The sequence below is a fragment of the Martes martes genome (assembly GCF_963455335.1).
Source record: "Martes martes genome assembly, chromosome: 4".
NCBI lineage: Eukaryota > Metazoa > Chordata > Mammalia > Carnivora > Mustelidae > Martes > Martes martes.
In genome coordinates this window covers 43099819-43123336 of record NC_137891.1, presented here as the reverse complement: position 1 = coordinate 43123336, position 23518 = coordinate 43099819, and the positions used below count along the sequence as shown (strand labels likewise).

General features: G+C 37.7%; 1 protein-coding gene across 1 annotated transcript; it reads right to left on the bottom strand.

Annotated features, from left to right (window-relative positions):
• Nucleotides 1–21266: 21266 nt before the first annotated feature.
• On the bottom strand, nucleotides 21267–22157 carry LOC308342429 (tubulin alpha-8 chain; the record flags this gene model as incomplete). The annotated part of the gene is made up of 1 exon (XM_080802864.1): nucleotides 21267–22157. The coding sequence occupies one exon, from the start codon at nucleotides 22155–22157 to the stop codon at nucleotides 21267–21269; it is 891 nt and encodes a 296-aa protein (XP_080658990.1).
• Between the last annotated feature and the right edge of the window lie 1361 nt (nucleotides 22158–23518).

Below are 23518 nucleotides of genomic sequence, written 5' to 3'. Positions count from 1 at the left end.
AATAAATGATAGAGTGTCTTACTAGTATTCAGAACTAGAATATTATCAACTTAAAATAATTCATTCATTTAGGTATACTATTATTTTATACTATAAAATAAAAAAATTCTAGTCATAGATGTGATCAAATCTACACTATACTTTGTTTGTAGAGAGGCTTTATTAATTGAAATTATCTTTGCTCACCCTCCTGAATTAATAAAATGTGGCTGACAGTCATCACAGCCTTACAGGCCACAGTTGTTAGGAAAAGATGGTTGCTAGGATACCTTCATTATTTCATCGTCATGTTACACCAGTCTATCAATTAATAAAGAAACACTCAAGTTAATTCTCAGTCACATTTATACACATTCTTAGCATATGATTTCCCTTATCTCCAAGTGACATTTCTCCCTCTAGCATTCACCTTCTACTCCATAAAATATTAAACATGAGGTTATCACATCAGTTTACAAATTACAGCAATGATGCACGTCTTCTACTTAACCTTTCCATTCACTTTCCATCATGGTGAAAGTTCTTACAGCAAATACCCATGCAGAAAGTAAATTATTTTTTCTACTTCTCAGATTTATTTCCAAGAAAATTGATGCCTGGGAAAAAAAATACATGTATTGAATTGATATCTTTAGTCCTTTTTAGTTCTTTCTAAGGGGAAAACTGGGGGAGGAAATCCCTTTGAAAGTCACTCTTGCATCTTTAGATATTCATAACTATTCCCAGGTTATTGCTTTACATTTTAAGGTGAGATTCACAGAAGATGTCTGATACAGGGTCTTATAAATACATTTTTTATGACTATTACACTGCAGTCAGAATCACCACATGATGCCTTGAGTTCCCACTTGATGGGCATTATAAAAATAAATATAATAAATGAAAATCGTTGATATACTAAATTCATCTCCTTTACACCTGCTTAATTCAGTGCCTATGAATTCCAGTTTACATTACCAAAATAAAAGAAATTACATTATCTTTTCGAAAAAACAAGAATGCAACATGTTCTGAAAACGGTCTGGCAAAAGAGGAAATACTGACTCTGATTATAGACAATCTGTGAACATAGATATTTCATTAAGATTTCATTTAGTTTTAATATCTTCTTTAAAAATCCCAGTTAAATAAAAAGTAGTGTTAACCTCGCTATACAGGGAAATTGTATACTGTATGGATTAAGTGGTTTGCAAAGCATCATTTAGTAAATTCAACAGTCAAGGAGAGAATTAAGATTTCCTCATTTTTACAATAGTTTTATCATTCCTTCAAATTTAAAGGTTAATATTTGCCTCTGAACAGTTTTATTCAAATTATGTACCAGTAGAATGCAAGAAAAGGAAAAAACAAAAACCAGGACACACTGAATTCAAGGAATGTATCTCTCAACTTTTAAAACTGTTTTTAAGCAGTTCAACATATTTTTATATTTATATGTAAATACCTTAATGGTGATTGTATCAAAACCCCCAAACTGACCATCCAGATGTAATCTTTCAAAAAGCTTGCCTGTGCCAAAGACTGTACACAGCTGTTTTCAATTCACTAAAGTATATGTGTGGTCCTCCTTTCAGGTCAAAGAAAAATATCTTTCTCTTTTTAAATTTCCATGTGTGGTTTGGCAAATGGTATAGTTAATGTAAGAATATTTTCATGTAAAATGATCTTCTTTATCAATCTTGGTCACCTAAAATGGGTTAAAACAGTCTTCTAGGGACACCTGGGTGGTTCAGTGGTTTAAGTCTCTTCTCAGGGTCCTGGGATCAAGTCCTGCATCAGGCTCTCTGCTCAACAGGGAGCCTGCTTCCCCTTTTCTCTCTGCCTGCCTCTCTGCCTACTTGTGATCTCTCTCTGTCAAATAAATAAATAAAATCTTAAAAAAAAAAAGTCTTCTAATGAAATACAGGAAATTTACTAATGTATTTGATGCTTTATCAATGTCTCCCAAGTGTTATGTGTAAATTCTGAGGACCATGCAACCAGATTTTTTAAACTTTGAAAATCAGAAATTAAAAGAATATAACAATAAACTAAAGCCCAGGATTTATAGTATTTTTGAAGGAATGAGTAGATTCAGATATTTTTGTATTTCATCTTGGTATCAAACATTCCCTTTTTATCACAGATCACTTGATTTTTCCTTGACAAAATATGATCGCATGTCATTTCCCAGTGTCCTGACTCATCATGGTCTACACTTTAGTCAGATTCAATATATTTTCAATAGTATTTGTTAGGACATTAAAAATTTTTTTTTAAACTTTTCCCCTAAAACCAAAAAAGGCACTGGGTGGTGATTATACTTCCCTATGATTTAGGCAGGCTTAACAAAATCTAAACACATTGTTATTTTCTTGTAGGTTCCACCCCTTGTTTTAAATTCATCATGAAACCTCTGTCTGAAAATATGATAGTAAGGTAAACTTCAATGTGAAAATTTGTGTTTTCATGTACATGTTCCTCTTTATTTTAAAACATAAAAAAATTGATAATTGGGTCCAACAAATGATTATAGTAACAGGTTATAATCATGAACACATCCTTTCTCAATTTTTCAAATGGCTTCAACTGTCATTCTCCCTAGATGCAGCAAATATAGCTTTGTCTTTAATGTCTTTGTCTTTAATGTTTAACAGTATACTCTCACTAATTCAAAATATTAGTCCCGTCTTTTGCCCATTTATTTTTCTAAAATTCTTTTTTATCATAGTTTCTAATCCTTAGGGCAAAATTGATTCACTTTTTGCTTATTTCTCCTCAACATAGCCATAGCTCAACAATTCTAAGCTGACATGACACATTCCACAATGACATTTTTTCCTAGTCAACTCAATCAAATATTTATTAATGACCTACTATGTGTCACAGGCAATGAAGGTAGGTTATTTTGCCTGTCCACCTCTAATCTAGGTATCATTGTTAAAATTTGTTAAAATGGCACATTTGACACTAAATCACTAAATTTAAGTGGATGGGACTAGCATTGCTTTCACCTTAGGCAGATGTGAAATAATGTACGATCATTTAATCTCACTTCATCTTTCAATTATGAGTATCTCCCAAGTGTTACCTCCAGCTCATCTATGTCCCAGAGAGAAGAAACTAAAAGAAAAAAAAGAAAAAAAGAAAGTCAGTAGATAATAAAAAGACCTCTTTATAATCTCCTAGGAGTGTGCATGGTCTTTGTGTCGGGAAAGGGATTATTGTTACATGCAAGAATCTGGAAAAATGTAAACAGGAAATAAGAAAGAATGAAGGCCAAAAGGAGAGGAGAATGAAAATGTCTAGGAAAAACATTTTATTTACCAGCGTATTTTTAATTTGGTTTACAATTTTGATTCCATATTACTAGTAAAATATTTTAGAACTATAATTCTAGAAATTACAGAATTCAGATAGAGAGTCAGTTCAATATGTTCAAACAAGGATAATGTACTTCTTTTGTAGATTCTCTACTGAAGTATACATATTTTTTAAAACATGGAGTATATAAGCTACATCTGAATATTCTGCTTGGATATTCAGAATTCAAAATCATACTTGGTCTCCAAAGCTTCACCTACTGTGGTGAATACTAATACGGAAACTCTAATAGGAAGCTGTCTCCACACAGACTCAGGATTCCCCACTCTCCTCTCAGTCTGTTGTATTCATCAAGAGGCAGTGTCTGAGCTTTTAAATCTCTATTTCAGCAGACTATTTCAAAGAGATGACATTCTTATTCAAACTCTAGGCTTAAAAAATGCTGGAAATCGCCCAGACTTTGGGTAAAAAGAACAGAGACTTTATTTCTAATACTCTCTGGAGAAGCATAACCTTTTACAAGCAATAATTTACTCAGCAAACAGAAAGGGAATAAATAAACTCCCCAAAATACTTTTATTAGGCAACATAACATTATAAGCATAGCACAGTATCAGTGGCTTTTCTTTTATGTAAACGATGAATATGCTGTGTTTCTGGTGAAGGTGAACAGTCCTTGGCTATAGCCAACAGGACCATGAGTCTGTTCATCTAAAACCGGACTATGTCCCTACAGGATACTCTCTGTTCCACACTCGAGCGTGTTGCGTTATTTTAGGAAAGTTAGAGAGCAGCTGTACAAACCAAGAACTAGAGGATGTAAGCCTAAATTACAGCTCTCCACAATTATAATTTTTAGCTTTTAAAAATCATTGATTCACTTCTAATATTATGTGAAATCTTTGACAAAGGCTATAACTGGGTATAGTCTCCTCCTTGAGATTCATGGTTTGTAGTTAAACAGATGAAAAAAAATCTTTATTTTTTTCATCTAACTTAAAGACTCTATGTTAATCTTAAAGACTGTATGTCTGAAAAGATATCACGTGAGGAAAAAACATTAATAGTCACAAATTCCACACTTATTTTCTTGTGTAAATTTTGGATAGCAGAGATTCAAGATTCCGGCTAATGTCCTCTCGTCAAGAAAGAAATGCTCATTACTAAAGGAAAGCAAGAAAGAAAGAAAGAAATGCTCATTATTGATTCTTCAAAAATTTCAGAGGGATTTTGGCCTTGGATTGAGTCTCCCATTGTTAAGATGAAGAAAATAAAATAAAGAAAATTTTTTTCAACTTTTAGGTCCACACACTTATTCAGCAGTTGGAACTCAGAAAATACCTTGGGTTACCTGACATTGCACATTTATGAATTCTGTAACCCACACTAGACTCAACAGAATTTTAAAAGTGTAATTATTTTTTTCCCTTATCCTTTCCTGCCAACACTTGAAATGAATTCAACTGCAGTTGCATTAGCAGCATGGACCTGGTGATAGCATACAGAAGTATGAAATTCAGAGAGAACCAGGAGGAACTGTATGAGCTCCTATGACATTTCTTCTAGTAAATTCTCTCCTGCTTTATTAGACAAAAAAAAAAAAAAGTTATTTGCTGCTCGACAGCATTTGGCCACGTCAGAAGACTCACACGTAGGAGAATGATTTCTGTTGCCTTGAAGAAATATTTCTTAAATCACACATAAGTGTGGTTAAAAAAAAAAAGTTCTACTTGTCAATCAACTCAAAAATAAGCATGAATATTCATTTGTCACTCATTTGAAACCCTGAACTTTTGGACTTCATGTAGCTCAAGGCTTATTGTTTTACAACATGTTTGTGAGAACATAATGAAAGGGAAATTATTCATCTAATTTGGGAGAAGTGGCTGCCACATTTTGGTGTGGCATGTGGCCTTTCTATGTACACAATGATGCCCTGCCATGTACCAGCTTTGCGGCACTGGCATGTCACCTGGCCTGTGGCATCTCACATTCTCATGTTCTCACACTTGTGTTGTGGCCCAACCAACTTGTTCCAGCCAAAGCCGAAAAGCAGGTGGGGCACATGCTTGAGAGAGGCTGGAATGGCAGGCCACATGCCTCTCCAAGTGCTGTAAACACCAGGGTTTGTTTGGAAATTTCATCTCCTGGTTACAGTAAACAAGACTTGCTGGAGCATCCAGCAGAGAAGTGGCATGCCCTTTTCTACAAAAAGGAATTTTTAGGAAATAATATAAGCTATTAGTGAAGTGCAGAGTAACTTTTCAAATCACCTACTTATAGCTGAGCTCTGTTTAAATATAATGCAATATAATAAAAGGCCATCTGATATCTTATGATGTAATTTATGTAATGACCTCATCATTTATATTTCTAAATTCAGAAAGCAAACCTTGGAGGATTAATTACTGTGAACTGCAGGTTAGAAGAACCCAGATCTTGAGTTTTGTGCAGTAACTTTTTAAAGGTGAACTGTATAATACTTTTGTAGGAAAAGATTGAATTATAGCATAGCATAATGATTACCTTTTAGTACATCCTTACAACTCTAAAAAACCCAATTATTCTATTCTAAACTTAGAGAAAACAGTTCTTATGAAATCACTCTCCTGTCTAATAATTAAAAATAAAATCAACTACATAAAAATGAGATAATGTCCAGTACTATCAAAAGTTTCACCTATGCACAAAAACTCTAACAACTCTTGGTGAACGCATCAACAGCCATGACACAGCAACCTGATTTCCAGTGCGTTACCAGCATTAAGAGATCAGCATAAAACTAGGGACTACCTAGCTCATGACTCAATGATTTAAGATTAAGATTCCGTTCTTTTAAATTGGATTATATGCTCTTTAAATGTTTTTGTTTCTTTGTTCCTCATCTTATGCCTGAATATTCCAGCCATATATTTTTAGCTCACTTACGTTTAGTTCACTATATTGATCATGTGATCTTTTTTTTTCATGTGAGGACACATTAAGAAATACATAGCTGTATGGAAAGTATATCCAAATTTATTAACACACACACATACACAAAGACTTACAAATGTATCAAGAGTTTAATTTGGAAGTGAATGGTCAGTATCAAGGAAGCTAGAGTCTACTCCCCAGCCCTACTTTATTGCTTATTGTTAGCTGAACTTCAGGTTTTGTAGTGGTGAATAGTTAGATTTCACAAGGATTTTTCCTCCACAGTTATGGTTCTCAACCAAGTTCTGAATCAACTGATTTTGTCGATTCAGAATTCTCATTTCTCCAGGCTGTAATGTGCAACACAATTGTCTTGAGGATATTTTGGGAGTTCTCATCCACAAGATAAAAGATCTGCTTTGATTTTTATTAATGAGGCTTCCATCCTTAGTGCTGACAGCATAGGTTAGATGACAGAGATAAATGGAACTTTCATTGTGGGCAACAGAAAGAACAGGGATGACGTCATTCTTCTGTTTTTTTTTTTTTTTAATTGGAACGTATTTCCAATGAATTTCTCTTATAATATGAAAAGGAGTGCTAAAGTAGGAGTGAGAAGTGCTTCAAAGCTTTTCTAAGGTACACAGGTAGCCACGGAAGCTTTTTCTTTTCTCTTGATATTTTCCTCCCAGATTTTCTGCTAGATATTTTGTGTATCTATCTCCAAAATTTTGCTCTCTACCTCATATGTGCCAAATATGGTGTAGGTAAGATTATCCAAATTTGTCAACCTCTGTCCTCAAATAGAACAAAATATTCAAATAGCTATAGTGCCAACCAGACCATAGTGATTCCAATAAAAGCTATAAAGTATTAAAAGTGTTACAGAAAAAGCATGTCTGGTTGAGGAAAAAAATTTTTTAAAGCTTCATGGAGAAGGAGACATTTGAATGTCAGTAGAGATTTGACAGGAGGGAATGTGTAGAATATTTTAGGCAAAGGGAAAACCTTGAGGGAAGATATAAATGCCCAATATGTGCTTGGGAGGTAGCCAGAGGGACAGTTTGTCACTTGAAAAAGGCAGAAGGAGAGCCGGGTGAGATAACACTAGATGGCCTGGTTGGCCCAGATCACGGGTGGTTAGGATTCAAGGCTGAGGAATATATTTAGTAGGCAAGGAGGAAACACTTAGGGCTGTTTTCAGTTGGAAAGTGATGTTCTGGGATGTGCTGGAAATGATTCCTTAAGAGTTAGTGGTAGGCTCTGTCCAGCAGAGGGTGAATTTGAACTTGGAGAGCAATTAGATAATATTATAACCTCAGGCAGATGTAATGGAGTAACAGTCAGATCTGAGGTCAAACTTCAGCTTTGTAACCAAGTAGTCATGTGACTTGGGCCAGGAAATGAACCTTTTTGGCCTCAGTTCCCAGAGATATGGATGACCTTGATCTAAATGACCTTCAAATTCCTTCAAGCAATAACATTCTATGATTCAAGATAATGCAGAACCTGGAGTAGCACAGCAGAAATAGGAACAGAAAATAGAAAATGGGAATGAGAAGTATCTTTGAAGAGGTAGATTCTATTCACATTTCTCAGTGTGTCCTTTCTTGGTATTTTGGGCTCCACAATTCTTCCGTGGGACAAACTCCTCCCAGCACTGCAGGGATTTCAGCATCTCTTGTCCTTTCCCACTAAGTTTGAGTAACACCTTGCAGTCATTACGACAATCCACAAGTCCCATGTAGTCCAGACTTTTCCTTGAGGATTCTGATTAGTGGACAACCTCCACCCAACATCCTGTACATAATAACCATTGTGAGTCTACTTTGACTAATATATGAATATAGTCAAGAAATGAAAGACTGTTGGTGCCATTAAGAATTCATGTTGAGGGGCACCTGGGTGGCTCAGTGGATTAAGCTGCTGCCTTCAGCTCAGGTCATGATCTCAGGATCCTGGGATCGAGCCCCGCATGGGGCTCTCTGCTCAGCAGGGAGCCTGCTTCCCCCTCTCTCTCTGCCTGACTCTCTGCCACTTGTGATCTCTCTCTCTGTCAGATAAATAAATAAAATCTTAAAAAAAAAAAAAAGAATTCATGTTGAAAAAGGATTATGATTCATTTTGGATATATTGAATTTGAGGTGCCCGTGAGATATTCAGACACTCCATTAGTATACGGGCTTTAAGGAGATTAGACAGAGGTGGAAAAAAAACAACAAAAACAGTTCGGTAACTTGTCTACGCAACCTTGAGAGAGAGAGAGGTGTTTCTTGTTCAGATAGTCAGATATTTTATGAAATAAAAGGAAGTGTTTTGGCCTTGCTGGAATCTGACTACGCATCCATTGAAGCTTATCTCTTGGGCCCATATATGTATCAGAATCTTGCCGGGCATCTCACATATATATTATACACTGTCACTGTAGCTCAGAGGTTGAGTACTTCACCCAAAATGACACATACAGTGAAGTAGCAGAAGAGGAAGGTTCAAACCCAGTTCGGTCCAGCTCCAAAACCTGGGTTTTTTTTCGCTACAACAACGTGACAGTTAGCTGATTTGAATTTTAAAAGTCTATGTTGACATGCAAATTGGTATTATATATTCATGTATTACTCCCACAAGGCCTTCTGAGGCACTATGCTTAAGGCAGAGTGACGGGTGGGAATTCTAGGCACCACACTAGGAAGGTCAATCGCAAACCATTCAGTATATAAATCCCATCAGGGGACATAAGCTACAGTTTGAACAAGGACAGGATTATTTAGACCTGTTCGATTCATTTACAATATCTCCCCAATGCCAGAAATAGATTTCTTTTGATCATTGTAATGAAAATCTCCTAACAGGGTACATGACTCAATATTATGGGGAACTGTTTTCCCTAAGCTTACTGTTAAGCATAACACACACTCATGTGTCCCCTTGTTTCCTTAGGTATGGTTTTATTCCATCCATTTTCTATTCAATTATGCATATTGTTGGTATGATTCTTGCATCCACATGTGATGTTTTGGAGGTGGCAAGGGCTCCACAACTTTTGCAATTATTGCTTTAGGGCCCTAATTACATCTAGTAGATGTTTTAAGATTAACTCCACTAACCTCTATTTGTCTTTTTATACTGAAATCTTTCTCTTTGGCTCTTTCTTTCTCTTTCTCTTTTTCTTCCCTTTCTTCCTTCTTCCCTGCCTCCCTCCCTCCCTTGCTTTCTTCCTTCCTTCCTTTCCTCTTTCCTTCCTTTCTTCCTTCTTTCCTTCCTTCCTAGTGGCATCATAAGGACACACAAATCTAGACTCCAAAACTCTTGATTTGAAGTCTAGATTGAAGTCTTGATGCTGCTGTCACTTAAAACAGTGAATTAATTTGCTTTCTTCACCTGTAAAGTCAGTAGTCATCATTTTTTTTTCCTTTAGTCCCTTCAATTTAAGGTCCTAGGCTCTGGATTGTACTTTACTAGTGGATGAGGAGGGATATCTGATAAAAATAAATAAATAAACGTGACTGATTTTAATCATCTCTATATAGTCCCATTGGTGGTTAATATTAACATTTATTTTCAATGTTTACATAATAAAGCCTTGGATGCACACATAAAATAAACAACAAATTATATATTTCAAAATGTTTATGAGCATGTAGGTGTTGCAAGTTGGCCAGGTTGAGTTCAATTGGTTGATAATTTCATTTCTGTTTTATATTAATGGTTTACTGAGGGAAGGTATATTTAAAAAACACTGCTCTCTCATTAAGCTCCTGGAAGAAACATCTGTCTTGTGATGTCTCAGGTGTCTTGCATAGTACCTATGATACAGTAAATCATTCAGTGAATGCTTGTTTCTTGAAGGATATGATTTGGATGTAAAAACAGTTATGTGGTCCAGCTTAGAGGATAGAAGAAAAATAGCTGCTTCTATCACATGGAGTAGTCCGAATGAAGATTTAAAGATAAGAGAAAAGAAAACCAAAACATGTTCTCTCACTTTCAGAAGTTACAATAAAATGTGATTATGTAATATGTGTTAATTATAGCAGGTACAATCAAGCTCTAGAAACCCAGTTAGTTTATATCTGACCATTTTTAAGCAGGTCCGCATCCCTAAGAGTAAGCAAAATTCTAAATGGAAGCCAAAACAGGTGTTCCTATCCATAGAGAGAGATAAACAAAAATTACTTTCAAAGTTCAACATACCTAATCTTGCTAATTCTATCAGGTAAAAATGCCCTGATCTTGGGAAACACCTACTCTGGATGTATCTATTAGTTCAATCAGCCTTCACAAGCACATACATTGTATGTATACACTTTTAATCATTTGGATTTTGACTTATTTCCTGCCAAAGAGTGATGCATATTTTTGTCTTACTGCAAGTAACAGTCATAACTTCTCATTGACTGTTAATGCAAAATTAATCTAATTAAAATATCCCTCTAATGAATTTAGTAGTGCATCTCCAATAAATAATTTCTGACTGTCTTTACATACAATCATAACAGGCTGGAAAAATCAATGTTTTGTTTCAGATATGCATTTGTCTAGGAAATACATATATAGCAAGTGGTTTTAAATGTTTAAGATCAGATGTTAATTCTGAAGGTCAACATTTTAGGATTGCGATACTGTGTTTACACAGCAATAAACATTCAACAAACAGAATATCTCATTATTGTCACTGGTAAATTATTTTCTTTGTATCCATGCCCTATATACATCCCAAATATTAGCTCCTGGTTGATGCAAGGCATCCAATATTTTCATTTGCCTTGTCTTTCAAGATTTAAGTAAAAATCTGTCTCAAAATCCTATGCACAATGTCTCTGGGGATTGACGGTATGAGGTTTGGTCAGACTTACATTTTTCCTAGACACCACTGTTCTGCATTTCTTCTAAATCTTTAATTACCTTCATGTCTTATAGCTTTCAGCTATTCTGCTCTCTCTCCCCTGTGTAACCCAGATATAAAACAAAACCCCTTTCCTTGATTACTTTAACACACTACAGAGAGAGAGAGAGAGAGAGAGAGAGAGAGTTATGAGCTTATACGTTAAGAAAATGTGAAAGTTTCACCTAAGTGTTGCATACATTTCAAACATTGTCCTAGTGAATATGAGACATACCTACTGCCATTCTCATCAATGGGAGAATCCCACTAGCCAACTCTTTTTCTTGTTTAAAAACGAGACCTCCCGGTACATCCCCAAACCTGTCCCCAGAGTCGATCTTCTTTCCATCTCCAGACCCCTTCCTCTCTTCCTCTTGGCTACCTCTGTAGGTGAAAATGTAGTATCCAGAGCTACCTACCTTTTTTTGTAGAAGTCTTACCGCATGCTAGTAATGTTCTGAGGGCTATCATTAGAGAATCAATACAGATCCATATGTTATTTTCAGAAACAAAATAAAATTATCTTTTCCAAGATAATTCTGATGCCATCTTTGAACTAACAGGTTTTTCTCCTCTGATTAGATGTGCATTACCCAAGGTTATACATGCATATGAATGAACTGTGTACGCATATATATTACAGTTTCATCTTATTTTTATTCCGCCCTCCAGCATTTCATCCCTCTATAGTTAATTCCTGCTAAAAAATGTAAATGTTCCGATTTCCCTAAGCTTTATTTAAGTTATTAACTTGGTGATGCTAACACTCACTACTGCTCTCAGTCTGTTTTCTCCTTGCACTGAATGCCTGAGCCTTCTGCTAGCACTTATCACCACTCCGTCCTTCCTTAATCCTTTCCGCTCGGTCTCCATTATGCCGCTCTACTGAAGGGATTCACTAATTCTCTTCTTCTAGGAAAATATTTTGTTTCTTTTTCCTCTCTATGAACATTCTTTTCATTTTAAAGCTCTTTCCTCCCCAGAGGTTTGCTAACATTTGGTACCTGTGGTTATCCCCCACTTGATTTCAATTTCTAGCATTTTATCATTCACACTTTCCCTCCTGCTTTCTGTGATTTCATTCTCTAACATTCTTCTACCGCTGTTCTTACTCATAAGCAACTCATCCATTTGTTTTGGTCCAACTACCATCTCTAGACAAGAGCTTTCCAGATCTACCACTCCAGTCTCACCGTCTTTTCAATCTCACATTTCATTTCACTGCAGATGCCAGTTGAAGTACCAAAACACTAAACTCATGATTTTCTCACACAAATCTATATTTTGTACTTATTTTGTTATTGTCACTATTCTTGTCTGCTAAATGTATTCTCAGTGTCTTTATTCTACCACTTGATCAAGTCCATGGGCTATTTCTTGAACTATGTATCATGTTAAACACAAACTTTAACTTTTCTTCCTCTCCATTTCTACAACCACACCCTCATACCTCATTACTACACACTTTAGTCTTTTTGTTTTCCTCACTTATAGCATCATTTCTCATCCTGATTTCCATTCAGTAAACTTCTACTTAAATGTTTCTTTATATGCACTTACCTCCAGGATCTTCCCACTACATTATAATCAGCACACATTTACCTGGATATTTTTTTCTCAAATGCAATCTTAACCACATCACTTTATGTGATCTGAGATTAAATTTCCTTTGTCAGTTTGCCATTTTGGTCTGCTCTGCACATTTTAAGGTCCTTTGCCAATGGCCCTTCCCCCTCTGCAGGAAAATTGAGTTCAACAGTTCTTACACATGCCTGCCGCTTACTACCTCTAGACATGATCTTTTCCCGGTAGTGGCCCTTCCTTCCAAGTCCCTCACTCTGGCTGATCACTTCATTAAGAATTTCCTCAATATTTACTTATTCCAAACAGCCTATACTGAACACTTCTACTCCAAGATGACCACTTTCTATCTTTACCTTTTCCTTTGCACATGACAAATGATGACAACATATCAGATATGATCTTTATAAAGAACAATCCTTTAGATGGCAAACTCCATGGGGCAAGGGGTATGTTTTCTCTGTATCTTTTAAACCTTATTACATCAAGTACAGTGATGGGTATCCAACAGGTGTTAAATGACAGGTGAGCTATAGCACTAGGCAAAATGTAGTCTAACGGTGAGTCATTAAGAAAGTCACTGTCTTTTCTCCTATAGCCTGCTGCTCTCTCCCTGATGTATCCCCCCGCCCTGCGTTTAAAGCTCAATTATTAATTTGAAATAAATGAACAGTCAGGGAAGAAGAAATACTAAAAATCACTATTCATTCTGAAGCCCACCCAAGCTGAGCAATGGAGAGGTGACACTCTGCATCAGCCAGCATATCTTTAATTTCTCCCTGCTCCAGCTCCTATTATCTCTCTACTGCCACAGCTGCATACTGCTATTGTCAGTGGTAAAGATGAGACATCTCTAATTAGAGGGCAGGGTAAATTGCTTTTATCTACTTTTAACATGCTTTTACATGGCACCTGGTACACAAGCCTTAGCTAGGCAGCCATAATTTGAAAAGCAAATGAATGCTCAGAGAAATACGATACGTTTTTAAAAGAAAATTAAATATATAGAGTAGCAAAATCAACATGCTAGAGACTGCAGGGTTTTAGAGCTGTCAGAGGCTCGTACACTTATGTATTACAGTGAATTAAAATAAGCAGTCAGGGTCCATGCATCCTGCAGAGTCCAGTGGCCCTGTCTTTCTTTTTCTGTTGGGAATAAATGGTGAGATTTAAAGTCTAGAAAAATTATCAGTGCAAGAAGCAGATGGATGAAAATGGTGAATGAGCTAGAGTGATGATGGTTAATCTTAAGTATCATTTTTTTGGATACGTGCCTCTCTTCAAGTTATCTCCTTGGCGGTCTAGATGAGTAGATTTTTAGGTGAAAGAGGAAGAATTCAACAGAATCTTTTTTTGCTTATACACATCTAATCACCTTCAAAATAAATAAATCAATTGTGTATGAGTTTCTGCTTCTGGTTTTAGATTAAATTTTTTATTTCTTTAGAAGTCCAGAGCATTTTCAACAAGGAGGCAATTTATCAGCTTTTGAAAAAATAAAACAAAGAGTTTCAACCACAGAGCCACGGCGTGTTGGACAGTAATGCCGTTCAATAAAAATATCTGACATTTATTATTGGTTAGAATACAGATCCTATAGCTTAGGAAGTCGAATACAAACTCCACAGGCTCCTCTCCTGATCATTATCAGCAAAAATGCATCAAGTGTTTCCCTCCAACAGCAACATGAAGATCATGTGCTCTGCACTCTGTGCCATCGTTATAGCCCTGCCTCATGCACAAGTTCTATTACTGCTACAGGAGCTAGGGTATTGCCCTCCAAACTTTGGCTTCTTATTTCCTTGGAGATCCCCTTGATTACTGACTATAACTTTCAGGCTGTAAAAACTGGCAGCTCTAAATAATAACTGGGCTACTGTGTTTATTTATTGCTACCTGGAACCGAAAAACAACCAGAGTCCTTTAGTGCATTGGGTAAAAAGGACTTTCAGCTAAGAAAACTGTAAACATGGTGATTCTGGCAGGGAACTGCCTGATTAGGGATGACTAGTTTCTTCAATTCCCATACTCAGGCATAGGGAGCTTGTGAATTTCTTTTATTTTTAATATACTGTAAGTGAGAGGTTACATTGTAGAAGTAGCTCTAATTTAACTAATTGAGCCACATGCAAGATTAGAACCTGTACTTTCACTGTATTAAATACTGCTTAGGTCATACTGGTTCCTATTCTACTCTTTGTAGTAGTCATTAGCATGGTTGGTTAAAGAGTTCTCTCCCTTCCATGCACAAGCCAGGATTGCACTTTCTGGCCCTTCCATCAGTGGGTGTGCCCATGTAACTATTTTTGACCAGTGATGCATGAGCGGAAATGGCAGTTAATGGTTGATGTGAGACCTTCTGGAGCTCTCTCCCTCTTTCTCGCTCGACAACCAATAATGCTCAAGATGGTGGCTTGAATCCAGGAGTGAAAACCAAGGTGAATGAAGAATTCAGAACTGCTCTGTTTGTCATGTTGCATAAACAAGAAACTGAGTTTGCTGTTTTTTTTTTTTTTTAAGATTTTATTTATTTATTTGACAGGCAGAGATCACAAGTAAGCAGAGAGGCAGGTAGAGAAAGAGGAGGAAGCAGGCTCCCTGCTGAGCAGAGAGGCCGATGCGGGGCTCGATCCCAGGACCCCGGGATCATGACCTGAGCCGAAGGCAGAGGCTTTAACCCACTGAGCCACCCAGGCGCCCCCTGAGTTTGCTGTTTTAAACCACTGAAGCTTGAGTGCTTTTTATTATTACACTATTATTTTGCCCACACTGATAACTACACTATTGTTACTCATTTCACACTCTGAGTGTGATCCCACCTACTGTACTTTTAATTGAGTTCCCTCAACACACTTTGATTATAGTACTTAACAACTAAATTACATTTATTCCCTCCTTTATTAGTTTATAATTTTCTTGAGGACAAAAGCCTCTCACTCATCTTTATCTTTCCAGACCTTAGCATATAGCGGCTATATTATATGCTCAACACTGGATTTGAACTGAATTCAGTTTATCCTGTGTCGATGTTTCATATCTGTGCTCAAATGGTGAATGACCTAGAGTGGCGGTTAATTTTAAGGAATATTTTTTTGGATATGTACCTCTCCTAAAGTTCAAAAAGGCAAAAATGATAAAGTCAATCTGATGTAATAGAATATACATCAAATTTAGCAGGCTTGGTATTAACTTCTGATTCTAGCTGGATGACATTCTAATAATTTGTTTTGGAAAATATTTATTAGTTGCCCGCTTATGCTATGTCAGACACTATTCTAGACCCTGAAAATACTAAAAGTAATAAGTGTTCCTGAAGAATTAACAAGGTCATGGCAGGTCACATGAGTTAGATTTGTATCCTCTAATAAATTAGACAATAAATCTACTTTACTTAATAGATTTATTGTAAGATTTGAAAGAAATATTATATGTATAAGAGCTTTATAAATTTCAAATCATTTTATAAATGTAAACATACAAAATTCTATTTTAAATTTTTGAATAATACTTGTTTACTAATAATTATTCATGTGGATATGTTTAATAGTGTACCATTCTATGTATGAGATGACTCATTTCAATGTGACTAACTTGGCCCACAAAGGAATAACTTAAAAGCTATTATAACATTTTAGATTAGTGTTTTAGTTTGAAAGAGGATGTATGTGTAAAAGAGAAACAAGAGCCACAAATACAATTTTACTTTGGCAGAATGAAAGTTCTAATTTCGAATTTTAAAAAAGGCAACTGTTTTATGGAAATAGGAATTAAGTAATTAAAAGTAGCTAAGAGGTAGGAAAGGAGAGACAAAGGAGAGAATATTGGGCCGACCAGGTGACACAAATTGTAACCCCTGGTCATAAAATGATTGACACAAATGCATATAATTCACTCAAAAGAGAAATACTTTGTGATTTTTGAATATAAAGATACAATATATATTCAAAGACAAATTTGTGCTTAATGTACCAGAGCCAACTAATATATACATAAACACTTAACATAAAAGTACCTTAAGTTTTCTGGGCAGAAGATTTAATGGAGCATTGCCTAAGCTGTAGTTTATTTCATAATATATCAGTGGCAAGAATGAGGCTGCCTCCCTGGCTCTCGGAAATAGGCACGCTCTCTTTGATATAACAAATACATCAATTTATTTATTGTGCATTTTGGATACATCATCAATAACTCTCTTTGGGATTTACTCATTTATTCATTAATATGTTTATTCAAAGAAATGTTAGTTAAGTGTTCCATTCTGTTCCAAATGTTGTGCTGGACCCTGTAAATACAAAGGTGAGTTTTGCATAGTTTCTGCCCTCAAAGAGCTCATGACCTTTTGCAAATGTTACTGTTTTGTAAAAAGACATATATTAGGTTGAACTTGTGAAATTGCTACAGTCATGATAAAATTTAAAAAAAAAAAACAAACCTGTAAAATGAAGACTTAGCTTTTAAGAAGACTAAAAATCTAGTCGGATATAAATGAAACAACTAGATAAAGGTGTGACTTCTTCATAGTTTTTAAATCTTTTTTTTTTTTTTTAAATTTTTTATTTATTTTCAGCGTAACAGTATTCATTGTTTTTTCACCACACCCAGTGCTCCATGCAATCTGTGCCCTCCCTAATACCCACCACCTGGTTCCCCCACCCTCCCACCCCGCCCCTTCAAAACCCTCAGGTTGTTTTTCAGAGTCCATAGTCTCTCATGGTTCACCTCCCCTTCCAATTTCCCTCAACTCCCTTCTCCTCTCCATCTACCCTTGTCCTCTATATTATTTGTTATGCTCCACCAATAAGTGAAACCATATGATACTTGACTTTCTCTGTTTGACTTATTTCACTCAGCATAATCTCTTCCAGTCCTGTCCATGTTGCTACAAAAGTTGGGTATTCGTCCTTTCTGATGGAGGCATAATACTCCATAGTGTATATGGCCCACATCTTCCTTATCCATTCATCCGTTGAAGGGCATCTTGGTTCTTTCCACAGTTTGGCGACCGTGGCCATTGCTGCTATAAACATTGGGGTACAGATGGCCCTTCTTTTCACTACATCTGTATCTTTGGGGTAAATACCCAGCAGTGCAATTGCAGGGTCATAGGGAAGATCTATTTTTAGTTTCCTGAGGAATCTCCACACTGTTCTCCAAAGTGGCTGCACCAGTTTGCATTCCCACCAACAGTGTAAGAGGGTTCCCCTTTCTCCACATCCTCTCCAACACACGTTGTTTCCTGTCTTGCTAATTTTGGCCATTCTAACTGGTGTAAGGTGGTATCTCAATGTGGTTTTGATTTGAATCTCCCTGATGGCTAGTGATGATGAACATTTTTTCATGTGTCTGGTAGCCATTTGTATGTCTTCATTGGAGAAGTGTCTGTTCATATCTTCTGCCCATTTTTTAATATGATTATCTGTTTTGTGTGTGTTGAGTTTGAGGAGTTCTTTATAGATCCTGGATATCAACCTTTTATCTGTACTGTCATTTGCAAATATCTTCTCCCATTCCGTGGGTTGCCTCTTTGTTTTGATGACTGTTTCTTTTGCTGTGCAGAAGCTTTTTATCTTGATGAAGTCCCAGAAGTTCATCTTTGCCTTTGTTTCCTTCGCCTTTGGAGACATATCTTGAAAGAAGTTGCTGTGGCTGATATCAAAGAGGTTACTCCCTATGTTCTCCTCGAGGATTCTGATGGATTCCTGTCTCACGTTGAGGTCTTTTATCCATTTCGAGTTTATCTTTGTGTACGGTGTAAGAGAATGGTCAAGTTTCATTCTTCTACATATAGCTGTCCAGTTTTCCCAGCACCATTTATTGAAGAGACTGTCTTTTTTCCACTGGATATTTTTTCCTGTTTTGTCAAAGATTATTTGACCATAGAGTTGAGGGTCCATATCTGGGCTCTCTACTCTGTTCCACTGGTCCATGTGTCTGTTTTTATGCCAGTACCATGCTGTCTTGGTGATCACAGCTTTGTAGTAAAGCTTGAAATCAGGTAACGTGATGCCACCAGTTTTATTTTTGTTTTTCAACATTTCCTTAGCAATTCGGGGTCTCTTCTGATTCCATACAAATTTTAGTATTATTTGCTCCAGCTCTTTGAAAAATACTGGTGGAATTTTGATTGGAATGGCATTAAAAGTATAGATTGCTCTGGGCAGTATAGACATTTTAACGATGTTTATTCTTCCCATCCAAGAGCATGGAATGGTCTTCCATCTTTTTGTGTCTTCTTCAATTTCTTTTAGGAGTGTTCTGTAGTTCCTCGAGTACAGATCTTTAACCTCTTTGGTTAGGTTTATTCCGAGGTATCTTATGGTTTTTGGTGCTATAGTAAATGGAATCGATTCTCTAATTTGCCTTTCTGTATTTTCATTGTTAGTGTATAAGAAAGCCACTGATTTCTGGACATTGACTTTGTATCCTGCTACATTACTGAATTGCTGTATGAGATCTAGTAGTTTGGAGGTGGAGTCTTTCGGGTTTTCCATATAAAGAATCATGTCATCTGCGAAGAGAGAGAGTTTGACTTCTTCCTTGCCAATTTGGATACCTTTTATTTCTCTTTGTTGTCTGATTGCTGTTGCTAGGACTTCTAATACTATGTTGAACAAGAGTGGTGAGAGTGGGCATCCTTGTCGTGTTCCTGATCTCAATGGGAAGGCTGCAAGCTTTTTCCCATTGAGGATGATATTTGCTGTGGGTTTTTCATAGATAGATTTGATGAAGTTCAGGAATGTTCCCTCTATCCCTATACTTTGAAGCGTTTTAATCAGGAACGGATGCTGGATTTTGTCAAAAGCTTTTTCTGCATCAATGGAGAGGATCATGTGGTTCTTCTCTCTTCTCTTATTGATTTGTTCTATCACATTGATTGATTTGCGAATGTTGAACCATCCTTGTAACCCAGGGATGAATCCTACCTGGTCATGGTGGATAATCTTTTTAATGTGCTGTTGGATCCTGTTTGCTAGGATCTTGTTGAGAATCTTAGCATCCATATTCATCAGTGATATCGGTCTGAAATTCTCCTTTTTGGTAGGGTCTTTGCCTGGTTTGGGGATCAGGGTGATGCTGGCTTCATAAAAAGAGTCTGGAAGTTTTCCTTCTGCTTCAATTTTTTGAAACAGCTTCAGGAGAATAGGTATTATTTCTTCTTTGAAAGTTTGATAGAATTCCCCAGGGAATCCGTCAGGTCCTGGGCTCTTGTTTTTTGGGAGGTTTTTGATCACTGCTTCAATCTTGTTACTAGATATCAGTCTATTCAGGTTGTCAATTTCTTCCTGGTTCAATTTTGGGAGTTTATAGTTTTCCAGGAATGCATCCATTTCATCTAGGTTGCTTAGCTTATTGGCATATAACTGTTGATAATAGCTTCTGATGATTGTTTCTACTTCCTTGGTGTTAGTTGTGATCTCTCCCTTTTCATTCATAATTTTATTAATTTGGGCTTTCTCTCTTTTCTTTTGGATTAGTGTGGCCAATGGTTTATCGATCTTATTGATTCTTTCAAAAAACCAGCTTCTAGTTTCGTTGATACGTTCTACTGTATCTCTGGTTTCTACCTCGTTGATCTCTGCTCTAATCTTGATTATTTCCCTTCTTACGTGTGGAGTTGGTTTGATTTGTTGTTGATTCTCCAGTTCTTTAAGGTGTAGAGACAGCTGGTGTATTCTGGATTTTTCAATTTTTTTGAGGGAGGCTTGGATGGCTATGAATTTCCCCCTTAGGACCACCTTTGCTGTATCCCATAGGTTTTGGAGTGAAGTGTCTTCGTTCTCATTGGTTTCCATAAATTGTTTAAGTTCTTCTTTGATCTCCTGGTTGATCCAAGCATTCTTAAGCAAGGTGGTCTTTAGCTTCCAGGTATTTGAGTTCCTTCTGAACTTTTCCTTGTGATTGAGCTCCAGTTTCAAAGCATTGTGATCTGAGAATATGCAGGGAATCATCTCAGTCTTTTGGTATCGGTTGAGCCCTGATTTGTGACCCAGTATGTGGTCTATTCTGGAGAAGGTTCCATGTGCACTTGAGAAGAATGAGTATTCTGTTGTTTTAGGGTGGAATGTTCTGTATATATCTATGAGGTCCATCTGGTCCAATGTGTCATTCAATGCTCTTATTTCTTTATTGATTTTCTGCTTCGATGATCTGTCTATTTCTGAGAGAGGCGTGTTAAGATCTCCTACTATTAATGTATTCATATCAATATGACTCTTTATCTTGATTAATAGTTTTCTTATGTAATTGGCTGCTCCCATATTGGGGGCATAGATATTTACAATTGTTAGATCATCTTGGTGGATAGTCCCTTTAAGAATGATGTAGTGTCCTTCTGTATCCCTGACTACCGTCTTTAGTTTAAAATCTAATTTATCTGATATGAGAGTCGCTACCCCGGCCTTCTTTTGAGGCCCATTGGCGTGAAAGATGCTTCTCCATCCCTTCACTTCTTCATCCCTTTTTTTTTTTTTTTTTTTTTTTTTTCACTTGCAACACTGACTGTATTGGTAGGGGGTTAGGGAAACAGTGGAACGAGAAATACAAAACTAGGTAGAGAGACCGGGCGTTGCAGGGCCAGGACCCCCTAGAACTCCTCACTTTCATCTTCGCCGTCCATAGACTCTGTTCCCACTTCTTCATAATCCTTCTCCAGGGCGGCCAGGTCCTCCCGGGCCTCTGAGAACTCTCCTTCCTCCATGCCCTCGCCCACGTACCAGTGCACAAAGGCCCGTTTGGCGTACATCAGGTCAAACTTGTGGTCGAGGCGGGCCCAGGCCTCGGCGATGGCTGTGGTGTTGCTCAGCATGCACACGGCCCGCTGCACCTTGGCCAGGTCACCCCCGGGCACCACTGTGGGGGGCTGGTAGTTAATGCCAACCTTGAAACCTGTGGGACACCAGTCCACAAACTGGATGGTGCGCTTGGTCTTGATAGCGGCGATGGCGGCATTCACGTCCTTGGGCACCACTTCCCCACGGTACAGCATGCAGCAGGCCATGTATTTGCCATGGCGAGGGTCACACTTGACCATCTGGTTGGAGGGCTCAAAGCAGGCGTTGGTGATCTCTGCCACTGACAGCTGCTCATGGTAGGCCTTCTCGGCCGAGACGATGGGGGCGTAGGTCACCAGGGGGAAGTGGATGCGGGGGTAGGGCACCAGGTTGGTCTGGAACTCCGTGAGGTCCACGTTGAGGGCCCCATCGAAGCGCAGGGAAGCTGTGATGGAGGACACGATCTGGCCGATGAGCCGGTTGAGGTTGGTGTAGGTGGGGCGCTCGATGTCCAGGTTGCGCCGGCATATGTCGTAGATGGCCTCGTTGTCCACCATGAAGGCACAGTCCGAGTGCTCCAGGGTGGTGTGGGTGGTCAGGATGGAGTTGTAGGGCTCCACCACGGCCGTGGACACTTGGGGCGCGGGGTAGATGGCAAATTCCAACTTGGACTTCTTGCCGTAGTCGACAGAAAGCCGCTCCATCAATCTGTCATGTCAATACATCAGTCTGGGTGTATCTTTAGGTTCAAAATGGGTCTCTTGTAGACAACATATGGATGGGTCCTGTCGTTTTATCCAATCTGCAACCCTGTGTCGTTTTATGGGTGCATTTAGGCCATTCACATTGAGAGTGATTATTGAGAGATACGTTTTTATTGACATTGTGTTATCTTTGAAGTCTTTCTTTCTGTCGATTGTCTCTATATTTCTGTTCAATGCTATTCTTAGGATTTTTCCTCTTTTATAGAACCCCCCCTTAATATTTCCTGCAGTGTCGGCTTGGTGGTTGCATAGTCTTATAAGCCTTGCCGGTCTTGGAAACTCTTTATCTCTCCATCCATTTTGAATGTCAGTCTTGCTGGATAAAGTATTCTTGGCTGCATGTTCTTCTCATTTAGTGCCCTGAATATATCTTGCCAGCCCTTTCTGGCTTGCCAGGTCTCTGTGGACAGGTCTGACATTATTCTGATGGGCTTTCCTCTGTATGTAAGGAGGTTCTTTGTCCTAGCGGCTTTCAAGAGATTGTATCTACAATTATGATTCCTCAATTTTACTATGAGGTGCCTGGATTTTTTTTTGAATTTATAATCTTGGGGGGGGGGGGACCTTTCTACTTCTAGTACATGAACACTTGTTCCATTCGCAAGATTGGGAAAATTTTCATGAAAAATTTGTTCCACTATATCTTCTAGACTTCTTTCTTTCTCCTTCCCTTCAGGGATTCCAATAATTCTGACGTTGGAACGTTTCATGGCATCATTTATTTCCCTGATTCTGTTTTCGTGGCTTCTAAGCTGTTTGTTCCAGGCTTCCTCCTGATCCTTTCTCTCTATTTGTTTGTCCTCCAGATCACTAATTCTATCTTCTGTCTCAGTTACCCTAGCTTTTAGAGAATTTAGATTAGATTGGAACTCATTGAGAGCGTTGTGAACCTCATCCCTGGTGGCCTTCAGCTCTGCCCTAACATTATGAACCTCCTCTCTGGTCGCTTTCAATTCTGCCCTAATCAATTCTGTTTGGTCATCCATGGCTTTCTCCAACCTAGCTATTGCCTGGATAATTGTTAGCCTGAATTCTCTTTCTGACATATTGTCTATGTTGATAGCCGTTAGCTCTGTTGCAGAAGGCCCATCCTCTGTATTTTTCTTCTGTTGGGGATTCCTCCTCCTAGTCATTTTGGTGAGAGATGACTGGACAGATGTAGCTGGATGTATTGACCGTGGTGCAGTCAAGGTGCACCCTGGAACGCTTCTGAGCACTCAGGATTCCCCACCCAAACGAGAGAAAAAAGAAAAGAAAAAGAAAAAAGAGGGAGAGAGAGAGACAGGAAAAAAAGGGAAGAT